This window comes from Pseudorca crassidens, chromosome 4 (assembly GCF_039906515.1).
Source record: "Pseudorca crassidens isolate mPseCra1 chromosome 4, mPseCra1.hap1, whole genome shotgun sequence".
Lineage (NCBI taxonomy): Eukaryota > Metazoa > Chordata > Mammalia > Artiodactyla > Delphinidae > Pseudorca > Pseudorca crassidens.
The window spans coordinates 104,882,543-104,907,448 of record NC_090299.1 but is presented as its reverse complement, the minus strand read 5'-3'; the positions used below and the strand labels follow the sequence as shown (position 1 = coordinate 104,907,448).

At 38.5% G+C, this 24,906-nt stretch overlaps 1 protein-coding gene across 9 annotated transcripts in view; it reads right to left on the bottom strand.

Annotated features, from left to right (window-relative positions):
• Nucleotides 1-24,906, bottom strand: part of SLC4A4 (solute carrier family 4 member 4) — a 354,963-nt gene that overhangs the window by 32,275 nt on the left and 297,782 nt on the right. For all 9 annotated transcript variants that reach the window (XM_067736229.1, XM_067736230.1, XM_067736233.1 and 6 more), the window contains 3 exons: nucleotides 22,929-23,120; nucleotides 9,719-9,832; nucleotides 7,921-8,082 (listed from right to left, as the gene is read on the bottom strand). In XM_067736229.1, coding sequence (XP_067592330.1) covers nucleotides 7,921-8,082; nucleotides 9,719-9,832; nucleotides 22,929-23,120 — 468 coding nt within the window. The remainder of the gene's footprint in view (nucleotides 1-7,920; nucleotides 8,083-9,718; nucleotides 9,833-22,928; nucleotides 23,121-24,906) is intronic.

Genomic DNA, 24,906 nt, shown 5'->3' with positions numbered 1-24,906 from the left:
GCTAGGAGCCCCCATGATTCAGAGAACAAGCTGGTTTATGGGGACACCTAGAACCATGACACAGTTTCTCCCACCAAGGGAGGGGACACAGATTTGTACACAAATTATAATGTATTTTAAACAGAGATTCAAAGAGGTTTGAGAAAGACACCCAAGAGTACAGAGTGTTTAGCTACGTCTAGTGTGAACCCACAAAATCTTCCCGCAGTGATGCCATCTAAACAGGGCTTTGACTAATGCAAGCACTCACTATGAGAACTGGAGATGGGCAGGCAGGTTCTTCGGTTATCACCCACCTCATACGGTGCAACAGCTCTGAGAAACTTGTGGCCACAGATAACAAAATTCTTCAAGATGTATTTACTAAGTCTACCTTATGGAAATCATTGTGATGGGCCACACGAGAGCTGGAAAGAGGCCTAAAACATGGCCCTTGTCTTGAAAACGTTTGGCTCAGAAAAGAAAATAAGGTAATTACACAAAAAAACTACCGTGCAAGACATTATGTGACCAATGCCACAGAGTAATACAGTAAGTAAGAGCAAAAACAACAGCAATAGAAATTAACATTATAAGTGAAGGTTATGCTGACAAGTTTTTATATTTGGAGGATCTTAAAGGATGGGGATGATTCTCATAGGTGGTAATCATTGAGGAGTGGAGAGGAGAGTTGGAATAACCAGCAGAAGAAACTGCGAGGTGAAGAAAAAACAATTCATTTGACCAGGGCATTGTATATAGTATGTGGAAAGAATCATTTTAAATTTTGGGTGAGGTCATATTGCAAAGAGACTTAAATTCCAAGCTAGGGCAAATGGACATTCTTCAAGGGGAGAAGGTTTAGAGGGCCAAGGTATAAAAGTTTAAGAACTACAGGACTGACATATCAAAAAAAATGCTTTAAAAAATATTCCGGCTTTTGGAATGAAGCAAGGGAGACTGGTTATTATTGATAACTCATGGTTAAACCATTACAACAGTCTAGACATGAGATAAAAGGACTGAATCTAAGGTATCATAGCAGAAATGGAAAGGAAAAATTAAAACAGGGCACGTTTTGTTTTGTTTTGTTTTGTTTTGCGGTACGCGGGGCTCTCACCGTTGTGGCCTCTCCCGTTGTGGAGCACAGGCTCCAGACGCGCAGGCTCAGCGGCCATGGCTCATGGGCCCAGCTGCTCTGCGGCATGTGGGATCTTCCCGGACCGGGGCACGAACCCGTATCCCCTGCATCGGCAGGCGGACTCTCAACCACTGTGCCACCAGGGAAGCCCCAGGGCACATTTTGGAGTTATCCAAGAAAACACACTCAAATTAAGTGTTTTACCATAGAGTTTAACAGAGAAAATCTATTGCTACAACGACCTAATATCTATTTCTGGATACCGATTCCAAGCAATTTTTCCCTCCTGCGCCCTATCTTTAACACTTAAAATCACTTCCCTTGTGAGAAGTATCCCTTGCTTTGAAGCCTGAAGCTCATACTCTCTTCCTGCCTCTGCAATGACTCAGGGAAAGACCTTGGAGAAGTCATGACCTTGCTGAACCTGGTTTGCTTTTGAGTGCTCTGCAGGGATAAAGTGGGACATAACTAACCAAAATGATGGCCAAAAAAAGCCAAGTGCCTTGGCGTTCCTCATCAGTACAGAGCTGCTCAGCAGAGTGGGAAGGTGGATCCCATCCTAAACAGAACAATCAGCCAGCCAGGGCCATCTGACACAGAGCCAAAGCCAATGCCACCCAAAAACATGCTGCTTTTAGTATCACAATGCCTCCACCTCTCTCACTGTGTCAGGTTTCTCTTTTGAATCAATTTCATAGCAGTCAGGGCCCTTAATAATTTTAGATAGAATCTCCAGTTTTCACATTCCACAGCCTCTTTCCCTAATGAAAAACAAAATTATTTGAACAAAACAATATCCAGTGTGAAAAGCCTTTGATTCATGATGATATCCCCACTGGTATCTTTAGATTTGTGTCAAAACACTGGCATTTATTCTATAACTACTGTTATTCAAAGGAATGATTTCTAATAAGCAATTCCAAAAGTGATGAAAACATTTTTTATTTATTCAACTCCTATTTTAAGAGGTAAATCCTAATATGCCTTGATTTTCTAATGTTTTCTATAGGGAGTAGAATAAAATTTCAGTATTTTATCAACCCCAAATTGGCTAAATTCAAAATTCTGAATTTTATTAGTAAGAAAACTTAATGAGCAAAAAGAATAGGCATTTGCCTTCAAGGACACATAGCAAATCTGACTAACTATATATCAAAAGTAAGAATATGTTTCCAAATTTTTTCAGAATAAAATATATTAGTCAACATCTATTTCCAGCCTTTCAAAAGCAAATCAACACCGAATTCCTCCCAGTAAAGAACATCTAAAAATGCTCAACAAAATACAGAAAATATCTTACAGAAATCATGGTTTATCTGCCAGAAAGTAAGAGAAATAACTGGAAACAAAAAATAATGGCAACAGGAAAGAGTAAATCTACAATGTCAGTAAACCCTTGAGGCCTGGGCCTGCCCAGCAAGACTATGCCAATCTTTGGCGGGGTAAGGCATGGGGTAGAATGACCATCTGACACCAATCCTAGGGATATGGGGGAAAGGGCATAGATGGGAGACACCCCCTGAAATAAAACTAGGATACTCTAAACACAGCATACCCATTTGGTAGACTAGGGGGAAAAAACACCCTACAGAGAGAGACAGTGGGGATACAAGCCTCTCTTGGCCTTGCCACTAGATGTAATGCCATTAAAAAAAAAAAAAAAGATTCTCCAAAGATATTTCTAACCATAAACCTACAACTCAGTTTGGAGCTGGACTTCACATTACCTCTGCAGTCTGAAAAACCTTAAGCTAAAAGTGTAGTGTGAATTAGTCCTAGCCTTTTATGAATTAGTCTTGCCACCACACTCTCAAACGCTGCATAGATATAGACATAAAATATTGAAACTATATTTCATCAAGCTTCTAGGGAAGCAGTCAAGACTACTGCAAATTCTTCAGTACAGATATGGCATATTTTACTTTCCAAAAATGGCTGGGAAAATATCTCCTGTCCCACATATTTTCCTACAATGTAAAATTGCCACTCCTCCATCAAACAGTGGAGTCCTTCCTTATCTCCTTGAATGGAGGATGGTCCTATGACTATTTTGACCAGCTGACTCTGGCAAAGTAATGAAGTAAAACTGTGCCAGTTGCAGGTGCAACCACGATATGGCCTAATTTTTCACTTCTTCATTCTTGGAAGTCAGCTGCCATGTAGTAAGTGCAAATAACCCACTGCCATGCTGTGAGAAGCCTACACCACATGGAAAGACCCTGGAGGATGAGATGCCATGTGGTGAGAGGGGGAGAGGGGAGAGGAAGAGGGAGGGAGGGGGAGAGGGAGAGGGAGAGAGAAGGGGGGAGAGAGGGAGAGAGACAGAGAGAGAGCGAGAGAGAGCGAGAGAGAGAGAGAGAGCGAGAGAGCGAGAGAGAGAGAGAGAGAGAGAGAGAGAGAGAGAGAGAGAGAGAGGCAGGCAGACACACCAAGGAATATCAAGGTATGCGAGACATGTGAATCAGTCCGGTCAACCCTTAGATGACATCAGCCCTGGCCACTATCTAACTGCAACTGCAGGAGAGACCTCAAGCAAGAAGTATCCATCTGAACCCTGTCAACCCAAAGAAACATGAGAAATAATAATAAATTGTTGTTTTAAGTTGTTAAGTTTTCAGGAGGCTTGTTATACAGCAAAAGATAAACAGAAAAACAACCTGGTTATCTTCAACAAATAAATTACAAGGGGAAACAAACAGATTGATGGAGGGGAGAATCTATGGACTGATAGTTTATGAAAGACTTACGGGATTCCCTGGTGGCGCAGTGGTTAAGAATCCGCCTGCCAGTGCAGGAGACTCGGGTTCAATCCCTGGGCTGGGAAGATCCCACATGCCACAGAGCAAATAAGCCCGTGTGCCACAACTACTGAGCCTGCACCCTAGAGCCCACGAGCCACAACTACTGAAGCCCACGTGCCTAGAGCCCGTGCTCCGCAACAAAAGAAGCCACCGCAATGAGAAGCCTGTGTGCAGCAATGAAGAGTAGCCCCAGCTCGCCACAACTAGAGAAAGCCCGTGCGCAGCAACAAAGACCCAATGCAGCCAAAGATAAATAAATAAAATAATAAATAAAAGTTTATGAAAGACTTAAGATAATGTTCGAACTTTATTTGGATCCTGATTTAAACAAATACATTATGTTTTTAAAGTTTAATATACATATGACACATATGCAAATTTAAATATTGACTGGATTTTTGATGATATTAAGGAATTTTGTTAATTTTTGGAATGATAATGGTATTGTGGTCATGCTTTTCAAAAGAGATCTCAAAAGAGATCTTATCTTTAGAAATACATAGTCCAAAATTTATGGATAATATGGAATGCTGTCTACACTTACTTCAAAGTATTATAGGAAGGGGATAAGATCATGGAAATTTAAATGATACAAGATTGGACAGGAGTTGTTAATTGTTAGAGTTGGGTGATAAGTACTGAGTTACACTACTCTGTCTTCTTTTGTGTATGTTTACAACTTTTCCATAATAAAAGATTTTTTCATGGGAATAAATTTTTAAAAAAGTGTTCCCAGGTTGGCTGGACTCTCCTATATCTCCCAGAAGCAAATAAAATCTCTGGAAGGCTCTGAAGCATTTCATAGGAAGATTATTAGCTCACATTTTTTTTTTTAAAGAAAAGCACTAAATACATGAGGAAGAAAGTACAGGTAAGTACAGGTAAGAGCTGAGAAAACAAAGTTCAGAATCAAACCCACAAAGACAGCAAATATATATATACAAAGTTCAGAATCAAACCCACAAAGACAGCAAATATATATATAATATACTCTATTATATATATATTATATATATAATTATATATATAATATATATATAAATATATATAATAGATTATAATATATATATTATATATATATTATATATATAATATATAATATATATTATAATCTATTATATATATATAATAGAGTATATGGAAGAATAATAAAGAAGGGGATTATCAAAATTGAACAAGAAGATTTGGAAAAGAACAAAACAGAACGTCTTAACATAAAAAAATTTATAATTCTTGAAAGGAAAAATTCAATGGAGTGGTTTGGTAGTAGAATACAACCAACAGAAGAATAGAAAGATCTGAAGAAATTATCCAAAATATAGCACAGATACTGAAGACAGTAAATGTGAAAACAAAACAGTTTAGTAGAATTGGGGCACAAGATGGGGATGTACAATAAAATTCTACTTGTAATTCCAGAAGGATGTATTAGAGATTGAAAGAGTCAAAGAATTACAAAATTCCATAACTGATAAAAGACAGGAAGATTCAGGAAGCCCAGTAATCCAATAATAGTAAAAAGAAATCTCTGCTTACGTAAGTTATAATAGAACTCCAAAATAAAGACAAAAAGAAAATGCTACAGCACCCAAAAGAAAAGAATGATCACTTACAAAGCAATGAGAATTATACTGACAGTTCACTTTTATGGAAGTCAAAAATAATTGAAAATAGATTCTAAATGCTGGAAAAAAAATAGCTTTCAACCTAAATTATACATCCAGAGAAACCACCTTTCAAGAATGAGGGTGAGAGAATCATTTTCAGGCAAACATAAATGAGAGAGTTTACCTCCCAAAGACGCTCAAAGGAGAAAATTTCAAAAGTCTGGTAAACTAGTACTGTTTAAGGGAAATAATTCAGTCTAATGAAAAATATTCTGAAAAGGAAGGTCTGAAGTGCAAAAAAAAAAAAGAAAACTTCTTTGTAATTCTAAAAATCTTGACCATGTCTAATTAATTGGATTTTAAAATTCAGGTAGCAATAAACTCTGGGTATTAACAGAATATGATATGGGAAAGAATATCAAACTTAAAGCATTCCTTAGCGCTTAGCATTATTCAGGAGAAGTGTAAAAATACTGACTAACTTTGGAACTTAAAAATGCATATTAAAATATGCAACATAATCACTAAAAGGTAAAGTATGTAACTTCCACCCTAACAGAAAAAAATGTAGAAAGCAGAAAATAAGAAAAACAAACCTGTACCAACCTAAAAGAGGACAAAAAAGGAGAATAAAAAAGAAAGAACATAAAGTTATACAAACAAAGCAAAAATAATGTGCTAAAGATGAATCCAAATCTATTACTCATCACCATCAATTTTAATGGATTAAATTTAAAAGTAAAGATTGTAAAACTGGATTGTTTTAAAAGTCCAACCATGGGTTATCTACAGACACAAGATACAAGGTATATTGAAAATAACAGAATGAATACACATAAGGTACCACAGATTTATTAGTACAAAATAAATTAATCTTTAAGGCAAAAAGCATTACTAGAAACAAAGAGAGTCACATAAAAATTCAATTCACTAAAAAAATAAACTATAAATGTAGATGTACTTAATAACATGGTTTTAAAACAAAGCAAATATTAGCAAAAAAGAAAGACATAGTATAGAAAATCAATATAGTAAAAAATTGTTTCTTTGAAAGAAGACCAATAAAATTAACAAACCTCAGGCTAGACTGATCAAGAAAAATAAGAAGCACAAATCAATAATATTTTTATATATATATATTTTGTGGTACGCGGGCCTCTCACTGTTGTGGCCTCTCCCGTTGCGGAGCACAGGCTCCGGATGTGCAGGCTCAGTGGCCATGGCTCACGGGCACAGCCGCTCCGCGGCATGTGGGATCTTCTCAGACTGGGGCACGAACCCGTGTCGCCTGCATCGGCAGGCGGACCCTCAACCACTGCGCCACCAGGGAAGCCCAATAATATTAAGATTTTAAAGGGAAAAATAACAGATTCAGATTAAAAAAATGACAAATGATAATGTTATAAACAACATTGCAATAAATTTTAAAATAGAAGAAAAAAGGGAAAATCTAAAACGTATAAGTTACTAAAATTGAAAAATAGAAATTCTGAATGTCTCATAGCCATTAAAACATTTTGATCACCAGTTTTACAGTTCCATACAGAAACCACCTGGCCCAGGTAGTTTAACAACTTGTCTGATCATTCAAAGAAAAGATAATTGACATATTATACACAATAAAGAGACTATTATATTCTATTTCAGAGAATGGGATGGGAGTGGAATAGAAGGAGAAATACTCTCCAGCTCATCTTATAAGGATAGTATATTTCCAATACCAAAACCAGACAGGGACAGTATAAGAAAGGAAAAATGCAGGCCAATGTCACTCTTAAACAGAGATGCAAAAATCCTATATATACACACACATATATATATACATATATACACATAAATATGTACATATACATATATAAGCAATATATATTATATTACATATTATAATATATATATATTAACAAACCAAGTTCAATTGTGTGTAAGAAAGAAACTATATTATCTGCCAGGTTTCAAGGTTGGTTCAACAGTATAAAATCTATTAATATAACTCACCAAGTCAACAAGTTAAAGAAGAAAACTCATATTTTTATCTCAATAGTTTATCTCAATAATTTCAGAGAAAGCATTTGTCTTTGTCTTCATTAAGGACAGTTACCATATTAAAATCAGATGAAGGATAACAGTGGCTGAGTGGTAAACAGTTTATATTGCCCTCTCAGATGGTGAAGAAAATATGATTTGAAACAACTTTTTCAGGTTTAAATGAGGTCTTCCAAAAGTATTATATTGAGAAGATGTGTCCACACAGGGTGATCTATGACTCTGCGAAGTCTTTAAAGAACATGAGCTGTAATTCCCATAAAACTATCTTGATTTTGAAGCATTTAATATTTTCAAGCACCAAAAAAGAAAGTAGAAGGCAGTGATAACCATTATTATGAAGATTTACCTTGAGTTTATGTTCTTTCCTGTTTACAATCACAGCTGTGATTTGCTGGTCCATGAAAATGAGAATGGTGACCAACAAAGCAGGTATAGCAGCTGCAAGGTACACCCACCAGGGGTTTCCTCCAAATGGTGGAACAAACCAACCTCGGTTTAGACTTGTTGGCTTTAAGTAGAGAGAAAACATTTTTTAGAACAATATTAATACATACTACTTGGTGAAAAATCAGTGGGGGAGACACACTTTTATATACGGAGAGCCAACATATTAAAAAAACAGAGATAGTTTTATTGATAGCTTGTACAAAGATTATTCAGCAAGAACTTCCTAAAGGAGGTTATTTTTAAGGCAATATTTTAAATGAAGGAAACTGAGAATATACGGTGATGGAAAAGAAGTAAATGCCAATTTTCACATTTAGGATGCTCCAAGATAAGAATCAGGATGGAAGAAAGTGATTTAAGTTAAGAAAGTGATTTAAGTTTAGCCATAAGAAAAACCCAAATGTAATATTCAGTAAGGAGGTAGGCAAGGGTTTTAGCAATTATACAGAAGTTGTTTTTACTACTGCCAAATTGCAATTGTTTCATGATATAATACATATAAAGCTACAAATATTTTATGTTATAATTAAGCTTATTTAAATACCCTGATATTATTTTCATATTTTCCTATTCTTTTCCTAATTTTAAACAATATAAATAAACTAAAACAGAATCCTAACTATGAATTATTTTCTCCACATTTACTATGAAGAAAGCTTCACTTCTCCTCTGAAGATATTTCTGTCTCACTTTGCTCATAACTCCATCACTGAATCTATTCACATTTTACTACGTTTACCAGGTTGTGAGCTTATAAGGAAAGGAACTTTGTCTTGCTCTTCAATGCATTTCAAATTCCCAGTATAGGGCTTGACTCAAAGCAAGCATTCAATAAATATTGACTTAACTAATGACTGAATAAATGAGCACTTACCTTTGCTAATAAATATATCATGGCAGAGAAAATGCAAAAAACATTTTGTTTGCTATAACACAGACATCCCTTCCTCATCAGGTAGTCATTAAGCTAAAACTGCAGTTCGTTTAATTTTTCTTAGCAAATATATGGTTCTCAGTGATGGAGAGAGAGGTTAGGAGTGTTCTAGAAAATAAGTGAAAGACTTGTGGTGAAAAATTAGATAGGGATATTTAAGAATGAATGAAATGTAAATATTACCCATTAGGCTTGTACATACCCACAGGTTTATAAAATGAATAATTCCTATATCTTTGTAATAATTAAAATGTACATTATATATACACATGTGTGTATATGGAAGGTAGTTTGGTGGCAGGAAAAGAGCACTGAATTAGTAATGTAACCTTAGGTATTTTACTTAATTTTTATAAGCTTCAATCTCAACTTCATAAAATCAGGATGATGATAGTTACATTGCAACCTAGAATTATTATATGGGTCAAGGTTATAAGTTGATAACCTTGAAATATCCAGTTGAGAATACTCTGGATATTTTTAAATACTCTAAAAATATAAAGCAGAGTTTATAATGTTACCATAAGGTATTTCCAATAAAAATCAATATAATGTGAACCTTGCATTTAGTCCTAGTCAGGCATTTAATTTTAGTGAAAAAATAGACAAAATGTATATATGCACCTAGCAACTGATCATTTATAAAATAAAGAAATGGACAATTGTACAAAACTAACTCAAAGAGAAATACAACAAACTAGAATAGGGGAAAGGAAAGAAAACCGAAGAATTCCAGGAATGACCAAAAGACAAGTTCACCTACCTTGAACTCACTTGGCACTATCAGTTTTGGAGTATCCACACCTACCAGGGCATCTATTACACAAAAGATGAGAATGGACAAGATAATGGCGAAGTCACTGATCAGTTTCCTTGCCTGAGAAAATAAAAAAGAAACCAGGGACGATTAGGCACTGGATATATATATCTGCCTCTGTTTGAAGTGAATGAAGAATTCTATATTTCCTAACAGTTTATACTAACAGCTTTATTAACAAATTAAAGGAGGTGTCGTACTGCAGAGAGATTATTTTTAAAATTGCTTTTCATCACTTTCTTACCTGGCCAGAAATAATCTAATTGCACAGAACAGGTGAGAGAGAGAGAGAGAGAGAGAGAGAGAGAGAGTGTGTGTGTGTGTGTGTGTGTGTGTGTGTGTGTGTGTCTGTAGGCAGGGGAGGGGATTCAAAGATAATATATCCTTGAAGTACTATACAAACACTCTTTCTGTATGCAATACAAAGGAGACCGGAATAAGGATGAAATCTCAAGGCATATTATAAAATCTGCACAAAAATTCAGAATTCTGTTTATTACTTGGGAGGTAGTGTTGTGAGTACAGAGCAAGATAAATTCCACAGGTAACCTGAAAACTCCAAGAACCAAGCAGGGAAAGTGTTACAGTTCCAGTCCAATGAATGGGCTTAAGACCTCAGAGAAAAAAAAAGCGATGAAAGACAGAAATCTGATGGTTTCACTAACTTTGCCAAAGAAAATATTTTTCACTCTACGCTAGTGCTTAAAATCTCTTGTATGTGGAGCATCTCTTTCTCCACCACTTCGTAAGTGTGGTCACCTAAACTTCCTAAGTACCTGCCTCTGGTCAGGACAAGGGCTGGGTTTTATGGGAGTGCATTAAACCCCAAACCTTTCCCATGGAGTGGGTGCAGAATGGCCATTTCTGTGTCAGTACCAGAACATGGGACCATTTAGTTGGTTGGCGGTTCCTCTGCAGTGTCTAGCGGCACTGACAATGGCCTACGAGCATTACTATAGCACAGACAGCTGAGTTTCCCTGTAAGGTATGTACACATGGTTGTGCATAATTTGATCATTCAACAAAAATTTACTTAGCATATTCAGCCCTCTGTATTCACGGCTTCTGCTTCCATGAAAACGGAGGGCCAACTGTAAGTACCTAATACTTTGCTTGGCACTAGGGATACCACAGTAAACAAAACAGACACAATCCATGTCTTCATGAAGTTCACAGTCAAGTCATACATGAGGAAGGCTGTTCCTAAACGAAATCAGGATTTATTCAGCAGTGATAACATAATCTCAGAGTAAGCAGTCAGCTTTCTGGTGCTGCTAGGTGAAGAGAGATCAGTGATGGGCTGAGTGGCTGCACAATTCTCAGGATAGAGGGTCTTTGGAAAGAGTAGTAGGACTACTGCAATCAGGTGTTCAATAGAAACTGAAGTGGAGAATGGAATTACTTGGAGATGTGGGTGTGAAGGACATGGTAAAGGACATGGTAGTGCTCAATTTTTTTTTTTTTTTTTTTTTTTTTTTTTTGCGGTACGCGGGCCTCTCACTTTTGTGGCCTCTCCCGTTGCTGAGCACAGGCTCTGGACGCGCAGGCTCAGAGGCCATGGCTCACAGGCCCAGCCGCTCCGTGGCATGTGGGATCCTCCCGGACCGGGGCACGAAGCCGTGTCCCCTGCATCGGCAGGCAGACTCTCAACCACTGCGCCACCAGGGAAGCCCGGTAGTGCTCAATTCTTGACCGTGACCAGGTATCAGGAGCCTTGGGTACTAGCAGCAGGATCAAAGATGGCCATTTGGCCAGAAGTTCCTTTCCCTCTTGGAGGACTGGTTTAGCTTTCTGGAGAAGTACACACAGAGGAGCAGAGAGCCAGCTATGGGACTTTTAGGCGCAATTTAACACCAAGCACAAATAGATGGCAGGGATCAATTTGGGGAAAACATATAGTACAGCAGTTAGAAGCACAGTTTCTATAGTCAGATTAGCTGGGTTGGAACTCCAGTACCATTATTTCCTACTTGTAAATACTTATCCTTTCTTAGCTTTAATTACTCCAACTGCAAAATGTAGACAAGATAATCTCTACAACTTCATTGGTCTGTCATAAGAATTACATAGGATAAGCCATGAAAGTGCTTTTTAGCATAGCACCTGCAGCATCACAAACTCTCCTAATATACATTAACTCAGGTTATTTCAAGTTCCACAAAGCCTCTTTGGCTGCAGAAACCACTGGAATAACTAAATAATCTACTGTCAGGAGGTCTCTGAAAGAAATCTTGAATTCCAAGAAACAAGAAATAAAAACCCAGTAATAATATGAAACTGCCACTCAGAGCTCATTTTGGTTGGAAGTATCTGGAATCCCTGCAGAAAAAGGATGTTTCCCAGGGGCTCAATATGGGAGGAAACACCCATTTTCTTAAGTTTTGTGCGAGTAAATTTTCACACGGGCAGCTCAGGATGGTCTGGCAAGAGACGGTCATTGTTGAAGCAGGCTCAGGAGTATATTAAGATGTTACAGCAGCCTCTCTGGTCCAGTAGGTCATGAATCACTGCAAGACCAGAGGTCACTGCCAAGGCAAAAAAGAAGTTCTCTCTTCTTTATCACCCTCCCAATCCTTACTCAGCAGATCCAACTTGTTGACAGCTCAGATATCCTACAAGTTATTCTTTCTAAAGAGGGTAATGGTTATTAAAAAGGCACTGCTCCTCCTTTTTTCCCCCCCATAAACAGGAGGAGGGAAGTAGAGGGTAGCAAATGAATCCAATTGGCCATTTCTTGGTAGAAATGCCCCTAGGGCCCGCACCTCTGGCCCTTCTAGGGGACAGATCTGCCTGACTGGAATCACTACCAGGCACCGGGGAAATGCTGCTTCTTTACTTAGGAGAGGAGTCATTCTCAGCCTTCCATAAACCAAGCACTGAAGCCCTAAACCTGCTCTTTCAGTAGTTTTCTTCATTTTAATTAACGGCAGATTATTTTTTTCCTATCGCTTAGGCCCAAAACTTTGGACTATCCATGCAACTCTTCTCTTTCTCTCACATCCTACATCCAACAGGTCAGCAAATTACGTTCAAAACATATCTGGGATCCTGTCTCTTCTCATCACCTCCATTGCTATTCCCACCCTTATCTAAACCACCACTTTATCTCATATGGTTCCTGCTTCCTGTCTCTATACTCACCAACTTGAGGACACTGCCAAGGTATCACCCAGAATAATCATGTTAAAATTTAGGTCAGATAACGTAGAAGGCAGAGTAATTCCCCTCTAAAGATGCCTAATTCCTGGAACCTGTGAATATGTAATGTTACACGGCTAGGGAGAATCAGAGTTGCCGACAGAATTAAGGCTACTAATCAGACGACCTCGCGATTAGGGAAACCATCCAGGATTATTCCAGTAGGTCCAGTGTAATCACAAGAATCCCTGTAAGTGAAAGGGGAGGCAGGAGAATCCGTGTCAGAGTGATGCAGCGTGAGAAAGACTTGACTGGTCACTACTGGCTTTGAAGATGGAGGAAAAGGGCCAAGAACCAAGGAATGTGGGCAGCCTCTAGAAGCTGGAAAAGGCAAGGAAAGATAGTCTCCCCCAGAGGCTTCAGAAAGAACACAGCCCTGCCAACACCTTGATTTTAGCTCGTTGAGATATATTTCAGACTTCTGTCCTCCAGATCTCAAGACAGTAAATGTGTTTTAAGCCATCGTGTTTGTGGTAATTTGATACAGCAGCCACGGGAAACTACAGATAGTTTGGGCTTCCCTGGTGGCGCAGTGATTAAGAACCTGCCTGCCAACGCAGGGGACACGGGTTCAAGCCCTGGTCCGGGAAGATCCCACATGCTGCGGAGCAACTAAGCCCGTGCGCCACAACTACTGAGCCTGCAAGCCACAACTACTGAAGCTCACATGCCTACAGTCCATGCTCTGCAACAAGAAAAGCCACTGCAATCACAATGAGAAGCCCACGCACAGAGACGAAGAGTAGCTCCCGCTCGCTGCAACTAGAGAAAGCTCGCACGCAGCAATGAAGACCCAATGCAGCCAAAAATAAATAAATTAAATAAATAAATTGAAAAAATAAAGTAAAATAAACAGTTTAAGTTTAATTATTAGTTTCACAAATTTATATATAATATATTTATATTATATATAAATTTGGTAGAAACCCTTGGCAATGGCATTCTTGTCAAGTGTGGCACTATTATACTATAGGTATAACAGTAGCTAAAAAGTCAAATGCTAATAATTCAGGATTACATTTCTTAAAATTATGGGGAAAGAAAGATACTCTTAATAATATTGCTTAACCTTATTAAAAATCACAGCTAGGGTGATATGTTCTGTACAGTTATATTCACTTCTATTTCCCCTTCCTTCCCCTTAAATTGTACAATACGGTTCAGGTACATCAGAAATCACTCCTGAAGAGTGTTTATTGTAAGACATTCATTTCTAAGATAGTGGATCTGGTTTGAACTTCATAGTCAAGGAAACTGATTTTTCCCAGGCCACTTTTGTATTCAACTCTAAATCCTCTAATTAGCGAAGGCAGGTAGGGGTGCTATTTTAGCAGGCTCTTCAGGTCTTACCCTGTACTAAAATTAAACTTTAATTTGAACTGCCTGAAAAATGTCAAGCTTTGAGTATACAAGCTTACTAGATATACTCTAGGACCCAGGTACAGTAGCGTGGCATCGGACTTTAAGGAAGTAAGAATCACTCTATTTGGGTCCTTCTTACCTTTCCAAACACATTTAGCAAAAGAAACATGTATGAATTTCCTTTCATTTTTTAGTTTATTTTATCTTTCCTTTTCATCAAACTCGATCTCTTGCAAAAACTCCAAAACAGTACCCTTTTATGTGTCAATATATAAATTAAAGAAATCAAATTAGAAACCCATAGTCCCTACTTCCCTACTAGTAATGATTAGAAGTGCCAAAGTTTTCATGAGAAAACTGTTCCCACAAGATTTCATGCCCAATCCTGTGGATTCAGAGGCCTCAACTTTAGCTTGGACAAACGTCATAACTAATGGGTCCATCCAATCAAATGCTAAGTCTCTCTAGGCTCACGCTTCAATATCCTAAGAATATAAACTATCACAATCTAAATGAAACACAAGTTAACTAATATATATCAAAGACTAACTATAAAAAAGTTTGCTCTTTTTTTTGGAGTGGTACACAGATGTGCTATGACATATAATAATTCCTACCTCCATTCATGAATGGGGAAAAGGAAAGTGTGTTTCAACTAAGATTCTTATATACCAGAATGGTTTTGAGCTCTTTTATTTTTGTTTACCATTTTTTAATTATAAAATTGGAGAGGAGAAAAATATTTCTGTCCTCTGCAGAGTTACAAAATATCTCAATCTAATAAAAAGCAACCAGCTTAAATATTTAAACTATCAAAGCAAAGAAGACATTAAGTGGATGGGAAGGGAAATTCAAATAACCATCTAATAAATCTATTATACACATACTCTTCATGAAGGATGGTACCGTATTAGTTATTAAGAGAGTCATAATCATTGAGACACCAACAGTGAGAAGCTAGTTAATTTACAGGGGAAAAAAATGAATTGGGTTCCTCTGAAGCCCCAGAGGATATTTGGTTTTCACTTTGCGAGGACTGCAGCTGCTCCTAAATTAACTGGGGGGAAAGGCTGTGAGCCTGCAGAGCAGTTCTCAATGGATGGAGCTGTTATAAAGAGACAACTACAGCAGCAGGCACTCTGGGGGTTCTCAATAAATATTAATTCAGGATGTCAATTCCTCGCATGATCGCCGTGCTTGGAAAATGCTAAACAACAGTGTAAAAACGAATTTATTCTAGATGAAAAAAAAGTGTGTCAGACAAATATGTGTCTTTGGCAGTCATGAAAAGGCACAAAATACTATGAAAGTTTAAATATTTGATCCCCTTCCCCCCATAGCCAATGCTATACAGCACTATAAAAGAAATAAGCATTAATATCAGTACAGCAATCATAATACACCGTATTTTGAATCAATAATACCCACTACAATTAGAATTCAATAAAAGGAAAGTCTGATTTAGACTCCAGGATTTTAATGCCATAAGCTCGAAAGTCAGAGGAATTCAGGGAACAAAGAAGGGAATTGGATTGGGTGGGCAATTTATCTAGGCGGGGCTTAAGAGCCAGTGAAAGTCTACTTGAAAAAAAAATTGTTTTTCCAAGCAGGGAACAGAGGGGAGTAGGCCTAATCAAGTGGTTCAGCAGGGAAGCTAAGGAGACTTTAGCAGCCATGGGCCTCTTCCTCTATTCTGCCTCAAACTGAGCAGTAGAACAAAAGACCCAAATGCGTGAGTGCCGGAAGCAAATGAGTAAATCACCTGGGAAATACTATGTCCCAATCTGGTCACTATATTCTAAGTAGAAACTGAAAATCTGGAACTGGCTCAGAGAAGGATGGCCAGTGGAATAGGAGTCCAGAAATCACATCTCATACAAAATGACAGGAGGCCTAAAGAAGCTGTAGGGAGAAACTGCCTTCAAATATGTGAAATCTGTCATAGAAAAGAAGGACTAAACTTGTTCTGTGTAGCTTCGAGGGCAACGGCAGACCCCGAGGACGAGGCTGTGGAAAGGCAGGTTTGTGTTTTCTATCAGGAATGCCTTCGGAGATGTGAAGTTCCTGTTCCGGGAAGCATTCGAGCAGCCCACAGATGAGTGGTTGTCAGAAATGAAGAGGCAACGATGGACTAGATGGTATTCAAAGTCCTAATACTAAAATTCAAAGATTAAGACCCAAGTGTCAAAATTTCTTGATCCTCTAATAAGGTCTTCTTGGATATATCCCCCCAAAACCATTACAATAAAGGGCTTTAAAAGGAAGGTGGTTTTATAATTTACATTAAGGTACAAAATTTTAAATTTAAAAAGAACTAGTAAGTCATATGTATAAATGAGACAGTCTAGAAATGGAGCAGGAGATCATTTTGTGTTAATGGATAGATTTCAATGCTGGTGACTTTTGTATGGTGCTTCTGACCAACAAGTACCACGGTCAAAATGACTTCTGTCCACAGACTACCTCTATGCTGACATTAAAACCTCTCACATCACACGGCAAAAGGGACTTTGCAAACAAACAAAACCCTCAAAAACACTTTGGCCAAACAATGCTCCCAACTTTTTTTTTCTTTGGGCTCAATTCAGGTTGACTGTATTTTTTGTTATACATCCACAAAAACTTAAGTATTTGTAATCTTTGTTGAATGTTGAACAGATTGGATTGTGTTCAGAACCTATTACCCTCTGTCATTCTTAAGAAAAAAAAAATATGAAAGTGAGTTTTGAATTAAAAACAAATTTGACTTTAAAAATTATTTTCCTTGGTACAAAATAACACAAGAATTTGAAAATCTGATTCCCTTTCACTGACAAGCAAAGTCATTTTCCAAATGAGCTTCAATGGCAGGATGTGGTCTGATGTTTCCGCAAGAACCAGCCAAATGTCACCCAGTATTATTAACACTAGGATGGGACAAAGAATACAGGCTCACTATTTCTTCCTCATATTTGGATACATTATTTGTTTCAATTTGATAGTTTTTACCATTCACCAAAAAAATTTCTGAGAGAAAAAGAAAACAGAGTAGGGATGCTACCTGATTCTTGTAAAGAGTTGTTTATAAACTAAACTAAACACATCCAACATTAATAGAATTGTCACAGGCCAAAAGGCCAACTAAGAATCATGGTTCCAAAAATACAGCTAATTGTAGAATCCTAAACTGTGTTTTATATGGATAAAAACTAACGTGTCACCTAACTAAAATGCTCATTGTGTTTTCACTGAAATTCCTGAAGCCCTACACTTTTTTCTCATCCATAAAGCCAGCTCCTCAAAGACCACCATCAATTTACTTAGGTCACATGAAGTCACCAAAGTGTGATCCTACAGTAGACAGTAAGCATGAATAAGGCAGAAGGATCAAAATGAATCATCCCATTTAAAAACTCAAAAAATCTAACTTATTCAACAAATACATATTAAGTTCCTACTATATTCCAGGCCCATGAATTACTTGTTTTTGTAGCCTTACCATCCAGTGTTGTATCAAGCACACATCAGACTCAAAATAATTTTTTTCAATATTGAATGAATATACTAATTAACTATAGAATTTAGAATACTGTTATTTTTTTAAGAAGGATATCAAAGAACATTCTGCTCAAATGTCATCTAAATAAACCACAGAAGTTGCCAAAGTTATTAACGGTACCTGGCACTTTCTGATCTTCTCTATTTAAATGACAATAACAACCAGAAGGATATTAAAGAATCTTACCATTACATCAATTCATGGGCGTGTTAGAACTCTTACTTTTTCCAAGGGGAGGAAAAAGAGGAAATTAAGTAGATCCTTAAGAAAAACATTTTCATGCCAATTACGTACATCAACCAGCCACACTGCATCTGACTATATTAAAGTATCAATAATTCTGCCTAATTCAGAGGCTCTGTGGCTTTATGAGTTCTACTAATCACAATCCTGCTCCATCTTCAAGCTGACTGCTTTCATTTTGCCACTACATATTGCAGTGATGGCATCTCTGCTCCGTGAGCACCACCACTTGTCGGTAGGGGACTCTGGAAGAACATTTCCTGGTAATACCCCAGGCCATCTGCCACAGAAGACCACAGATTATGCTGTGATGCTCCTTCAGGAAGTTTTGATGCCAAAACACTGGCAAAAGACTTGAGGCCGATGTAACAGAAGAGTAAATGTATGGGATAACAGACTAATGCACCCCTCTAAAAGGGGTGGGGAGCACAAAGGGGGCAGTCAGTGGCGTACTGTACTCCACCCTGTTCCACTGAGCATTAGGGCTCTCTGGAAGTGCCTGACAGACAAATCAAATTCCTGATGGACAGGCTAGCAAAGGCAAACTGTTTCATCTTAAGTGTTCACACTTATGGACTGCCAGTGGCTTCATGAGGGAGGGGAAGAGTGGATAACCAACCCTGGTCTAGGCAAAGGCAATGAGAGACTGAACTAGGGGAGCATAAGTGTACATATAAAGGAGAGCGATTATAGCAGGATAATCGAGGGGGCTGACGAGTTTAACTTGATAAAGAAAAACTTGGAAAGGTAAATACGATGGATATCATCTTTTATCATACCAGATCCATTTCTACTCTTTTCCACCAGGCTCTCTGCCTTGGGAGGCTGACCTGTGTGGTCTACAATAGGCTCACGTGCTCTCCAGATTCCAGAAGCCTTCAGCCTGGGCAGGCCATGGGGGGAAGAGAGAGATCAGAGCATTGATTCCCAAAGCTATATCCCTTTGAGGTTGCCTCAGACTGGCTAAACCCCTCAATCCAAACTCATGGGGCCTTTCAGGAAAGCTCTCTCTACCATTTTGTCTTCCCCAGGTTCCAGCAACCACTCCTTTTCCACATTCTTTGAGTGAGGGATAGTAACAGTCCCACTGCTACCAGACACTACACTCTCCTTTGCCGTTTCCCTAAACCTGATCTCACCTTTGCAAATGATGCTTTCATTAAACCCCTCAGACTATCCTAATTTGAGGGTATAATTTGCTTCCTGCTGGGACTCTGACTGATACACCAAGTATGATTTTAAGATTTTGATCTTGGGTGGCTGTGAAGAGAGGTGATATTATTAGCTGAGGTAAGGAGTACCAGAAGATAAGGACGTTCCACTGTGGAAAGACAACCCCACGTTTTGAATTTGCTACACGGCGATTGTGGATCATCCACAGAGAGAGGTTGGCAGCAGCTGCAAAAGCAGACCTGGCATAAAGATGGAGAAGATAATGAACTTTTGGGAACCTGTAAGTCCTGATCATTGCTATAAGCACAAGTTGAATACAGAGAACTTATTTTAGGAGATGGAATGAGAAAACTCTCTTTAAAATTATAGAATACTAGAGTTTAAAGGATGTTAACTGTCATCTATTAATTTCTTTAAGTCTCTCCCTTTACGCGTGTGGACTAAAGTCCACATTTAGCTATCAAAGGGTGCACAGTTAATGGCAGTGCTGGCACTAGCATCTACTGCTTCTGGGTTCCTACATCTGTGCTCTTTCCATAAATTGCAGCATTTATCTCTACTTGACTGGTTTCCACTAGTCAACAAATATTGAGTACTAGCCTGCATCCAACCTGGTGCTAATTGATGTGAGGAGTAAAATAAAAGTATAACAGTTTCCCAGCAGTTTACAGTCTTCATCGACTAACAACTCATGCAAAAGTTTGGAAATGAGAGTGCAAGATAGCAATGACTGTGAAGTTAAAGGAGAATCGGACATTTTGTACGGCAAGGACACTGCCATCCAGTATTAGCATTTTGCAATTTTAGAGGTTTCACGTGAACTGTTGGTGTGAGCGAGGAAGCAGTAACAGTTAGGCTTGATTACTGTCACAGTAGTCAAGGACTATCTAACTTACCATGTTTAAGCATATGTTTTAATTGTAGAATATAGTATACAAGTATAAGAATCTATAAACCTATGTGCTCCTACCTATAGAAACCATCCTTTTAAATGACAGTTTAAATGAAAACATGTTTTGGCAAATGAGAGGAAAAAAAATGCTCTTATTATCCATGTATGTATGTTATGAATTTATGTATGTATTATTATTTAGCTATAAACGTGAAGTAAGTAGGGGAGATGACAAAGTGAAAGCCTACACACTTAAACATCACTCCTTAGAAATCACATATATTTTCTCCTGCCTGTTTATTTTATAATTTGGTATAAACAATTGTAAACAATGCGAGAACCTTCTCAATAGGAATTGTAATTAGAATGCTATCATTATTCTATTTTCACATATTCAACATTTTTCAACATTTCTCAATTGCATTTATCAATGTCTGAGAAATTACCTATTTGGGCTCTTATAAGGGGCAATTTCTTTTAGTCTAAAGAGCTATTATCAATTTGGGAATTACTGCTGGGAAAAAAAGGTGATGTCTATTAAAATTCATCACTATTGGGCTTCCCTGGTGGCGCAGTGGTTGAGGGTCCGCCTGGCGATGCAGGGGACACGGGTTCGTGCCCCGGTCCGGGAAGATCCCACATGCCGCGGAGCAGCTGGGCCTGTGAGCCATGGCTGCTGAGCCTACACGTCCGGAGCCTGTGCTCCGCAATGGGAGAGGCCACAGCAGTGAGAGGCCCGCGTACCGGGGGGGAAAAAAAATTCATCACTATTCATTTTAAGGTTGAAATTATTTTGCCAACTATGATTTACAAGTGCTTCACAAATTTTCTACTTTTCTACCTACTACTATGCCTAAATAATATCAGACTTTGGCAAATGAAAGATATAAAAAGGGTGATAATTCCCAAAGTGTGAGCCAAAAAAAACCCCACAAAAAACAATGCCCCATGAATTAATAATTAAGAAGGAAAAACCTCAATAGAGAAGAAGAAATCACCCTCAAAGACCTCTACCCAGGAATCTGTTCTACACGTAATATACCACTGAAGAGGTGGATCAAGTAAGCACATTTCCCAGTGCGTGAACTGGTGTCACAAGCTCAAATGTCTTCAGGGATAGGCACTTAATCTGAATGTGTGAAGCAGCCAAGTCTTAGACAACAGAGAGTCGTGAGGACAGTAACTACCTGCAAAGGACAGGTTCCACCTAAGCCTCCAAGTGTGTATGTGTGTGCATGTGTGTGTTTACAAACTGTGAAGTAAACAAAGAATGTCTGGGGGCTGAATTCTGCCTGTGGACCACCAGTTTGTGATGTCCATTTAAGGCAGACAAAGTTGAACGCTTCTTCCTACATTTCACTTTGAGGAAATGTTTCATTCTTTGGGCCAGCTAGCTCGGGACATTTCATTACAGCTGTGGTCTGAATGTTGCGACCCTCCAAAATCCATATGTTGAAATTCTAACCCACAAGAAGATGATATTAGGAGGTGGGGCCTTAGGAAGAACATGAGGATGGAGCCTTCAGGAATGGCATTAGCATTCCTATAAAGGACACTCTGCAGAGCTCCCCAGCCCTTCTACCTCCTGAGGGCACAGTGAAAAGGTGCTGGCTAGGAACCAGCAAGAGGGCTCTCACCCAACCATGCTGGCACTGATCTTGGACCTCCTGGCCTCCAGAGCTGTGAGAAACAAATTTCTGTAGTTTATAAGCCTTCCAGTCTGGTATTCTGTTATAGCCACCGAAACAGATTGAGACAATCATCAAACCTTCCCTTTATTTTCCATTTTAAAAGAAATATCAGAGAGTCAAAAAATTTCCTAGCTGAAAGTGAACGTATTAATTGTCAGTTTCACTTCCCAGGAATTAAGAAAAGGAACTTTATCGACTGCATCTCATGTCTTCCAAAGTTCTCCTGCTCCTTCTACAAGAACACAGGAGGAGAGATTCATGAGATTTCAGCTGTGGAGAGCAGCTCATTGATAAAAATGAGGTATAATCAACAATACTAAGAAGTATTGACACCCTAAACAGTGAGAACTGAACTGTAAAGCAAAGGATTAGTTTTGTTCTGCAGGTAAAAACACAAAATGCCATTAACTAAATGTTGGTCTTGTAGTCTCTCAAGGAACCACATTTTTGACTTTGAGCTCACCTAAGCATATTAATGGGAGACAGGATGTCTGCACAACTCAGCTCAATTATCTGTGTTTCCACAGTAGGGCGTTTGTCACTATGGGAAGGGAAGGTTGGCTCAGATGACACTCATATCTTACACCAGTACTAGTGTAGCACGGCTCAAGTTTACTCCTACAGTCCATGATTCAACTACTCAATTACTCTCATGTGCAGCTGATGAACAAAGAGTTCTATGTCAAAATTCCTGATTAATATGAAAAGAGTTTTGGCTTAGGTACTCAAACACACTATGGATTTAGAAGGTCTTTTCTTAACTTGTGCATTTTTGTATAGAATACAGCCCACTTTTTTCTTTCAGTACATTTGGAATTACAACAGTCAGAATTTAGGGTAGAATTACGTGAGCAAAATCCTTGGATGGTTTTTCAAAGCTAGACTACAATTATATTAAGAATATGTATGCACATAGACACAGACTGGAAAGCAATTTTTTAAATGCACAAATTTATATTGGAAAGGTTGAATTACAGGTGCCTTTTTCATTTTGTAAAGCTGTATTATTGTTAATACAGTGGGAATTCAATGAAAATTACTTAAAGCTCAGGTACTTACCGTGGTTGGAAAATAACGACTAGTTTTGAATTTTTTCAGAGCCATAGAAGAGGTGTAGGTGCCCAAGAAAAGGATGAAAGACATGAGAGTGATATCAGGAACAAAACCACAGTTGTTGCCCATGAGCTTTCCTCCATATTTCAAACACTCCTTCGTCGTCAGAAATGCCCAGTCAAAGGTAGCATTATGGTGCTGAAGAAGAAAAACAGGAAAATTTTTCTGGGGAACACTGTGCCACAACAAAAGCAGCTTTTGATACTTGATGGGCTATATACGGAATTATGCTAAGAGTCTCTGTAAAACAGCCTGAGGGTAAACCATTGGAAGGTGACACCTGAGGAGGTGTTAATGGAATAACAGGTAAGGGGGGCCAGGAGGCTATCAATTATTGAAAATACAATGAGAATGATGCAATCCGTTAGCTGGTTTGTGCTACAACCCTACAATCAACCATCTGTTCAACAGAAACAAACCACAAAGTCTTTCTTTCCTGTGAACCTTCCTGAGAGTAAACCAAGACACAATAATATCTTAAGTCTCCAAACGTGAGACTCTCTGAAACACCTTTGTTGTTCAAAAAGTGATGACTTCTGATGGGGCTTCCCTGGAGGTCCAGTGGTTGAGACTCCACGCTCCCAGTGCAGAGGGCACGGGTTCAACCCCTGGTTGGGGAACTAGGATCCCGCAGGCTGCACTAAGCAGCCAAAAAAAAAAAGTACTGATTTCTGTAGTGCACAGATTCTTGTGCTTCAAGCTGATGGCCATAGAGTTAATGCTCTCAAGGTTACATTTGGTTAACTAATTTACCCAGAGCTTTCACAAATGAGCTATTTCTTTTCTAAATAACTATAGAGATTGGTGACTTCAGGAACTAAACTATAAAAATGTTGGAGATCTCTGCTTTTTTCAATTGCATAACCTAATAAAATACAGCTTTTCTTGTTGACTCCAGGTCAGTGTCAAGAGAATCCATTATTGGAGAGTGCTGTGATGGGCTGTGGAGTTGGGTATGGGATCTCTAGCCCTGTGTTACATGGCCTCAAGCTCACAGGTCAATTTTCAAATTTTCTTCTGGCTCGTGAACTGCTGTCATGTTGTCAGTGCTGTATTTCTTGACAGGAGCTCACTCCTGTTTCTGTTTCCAATATGCAAGAGAATCCTTTTGCTAGCGTAGTGGATAAGGCCTGGGCACCCATCCTCCAGCTGCTGAGTTTTAGCTGCTATCAGCTCACAGCTGTCTCCTTCTCTAGAAAACTGCCTTTTGCTGCTTAAGAGCAGCCTCACCTGGAAGGTTATGCCCTCTTGCAGCCAGTTACTCACCAACGCTAATGGGGTGCTACTGTCTGAATATTTGGGCTCCCCTAAAATTCATATGCTGAAACTTTATCCCCTATGTGATGGTATTCGGAGGCAGGGCCTTTGAGAGGTGATTAGGTCAAGAGGGTGGAGTCTTCATGAATGGGATTAGTGCCCTTGCAAAAGAGACCCCAGAGTGCTCCTTGTTCCTTCTGTCACATGAGGACACAATGAGAAGACTGTCTAGAACCAGGAAGCAGACTTTCACCAGACACTGAATCTGCTGGTGCCGTGATGCTGGATTTTCTCTTAGGTGCAGGGCTAATGAGTATGTCATGTGCTAACAGAAGAGTAATTTGAGTATACCTTTCAAAGAAATATAGAAAGAAAAACTTTTCCTGTCCGTTGGAGGCAAGAGTTGTCCCTCTCACCAAATGCATCAATATCCTTTACTATTCATGAATTCTCTTAATATACGTCATCTAGTCATAAAAGAAGGTCACACACATAAAAGAAGAATCTCTGACCAGAAAGAGTTCATATTTTTATAGAGCTCAAAAGGTAAAGTTCTTACATAAGTCAGGAAACCCCCCCCCAAAACTCTAGATCTTTCCCTGAAATATTAGTTTCAACTTGTAAACAGCTGAATTGCACAATTACTCTTTTGTTAAAGTCTGTTTCT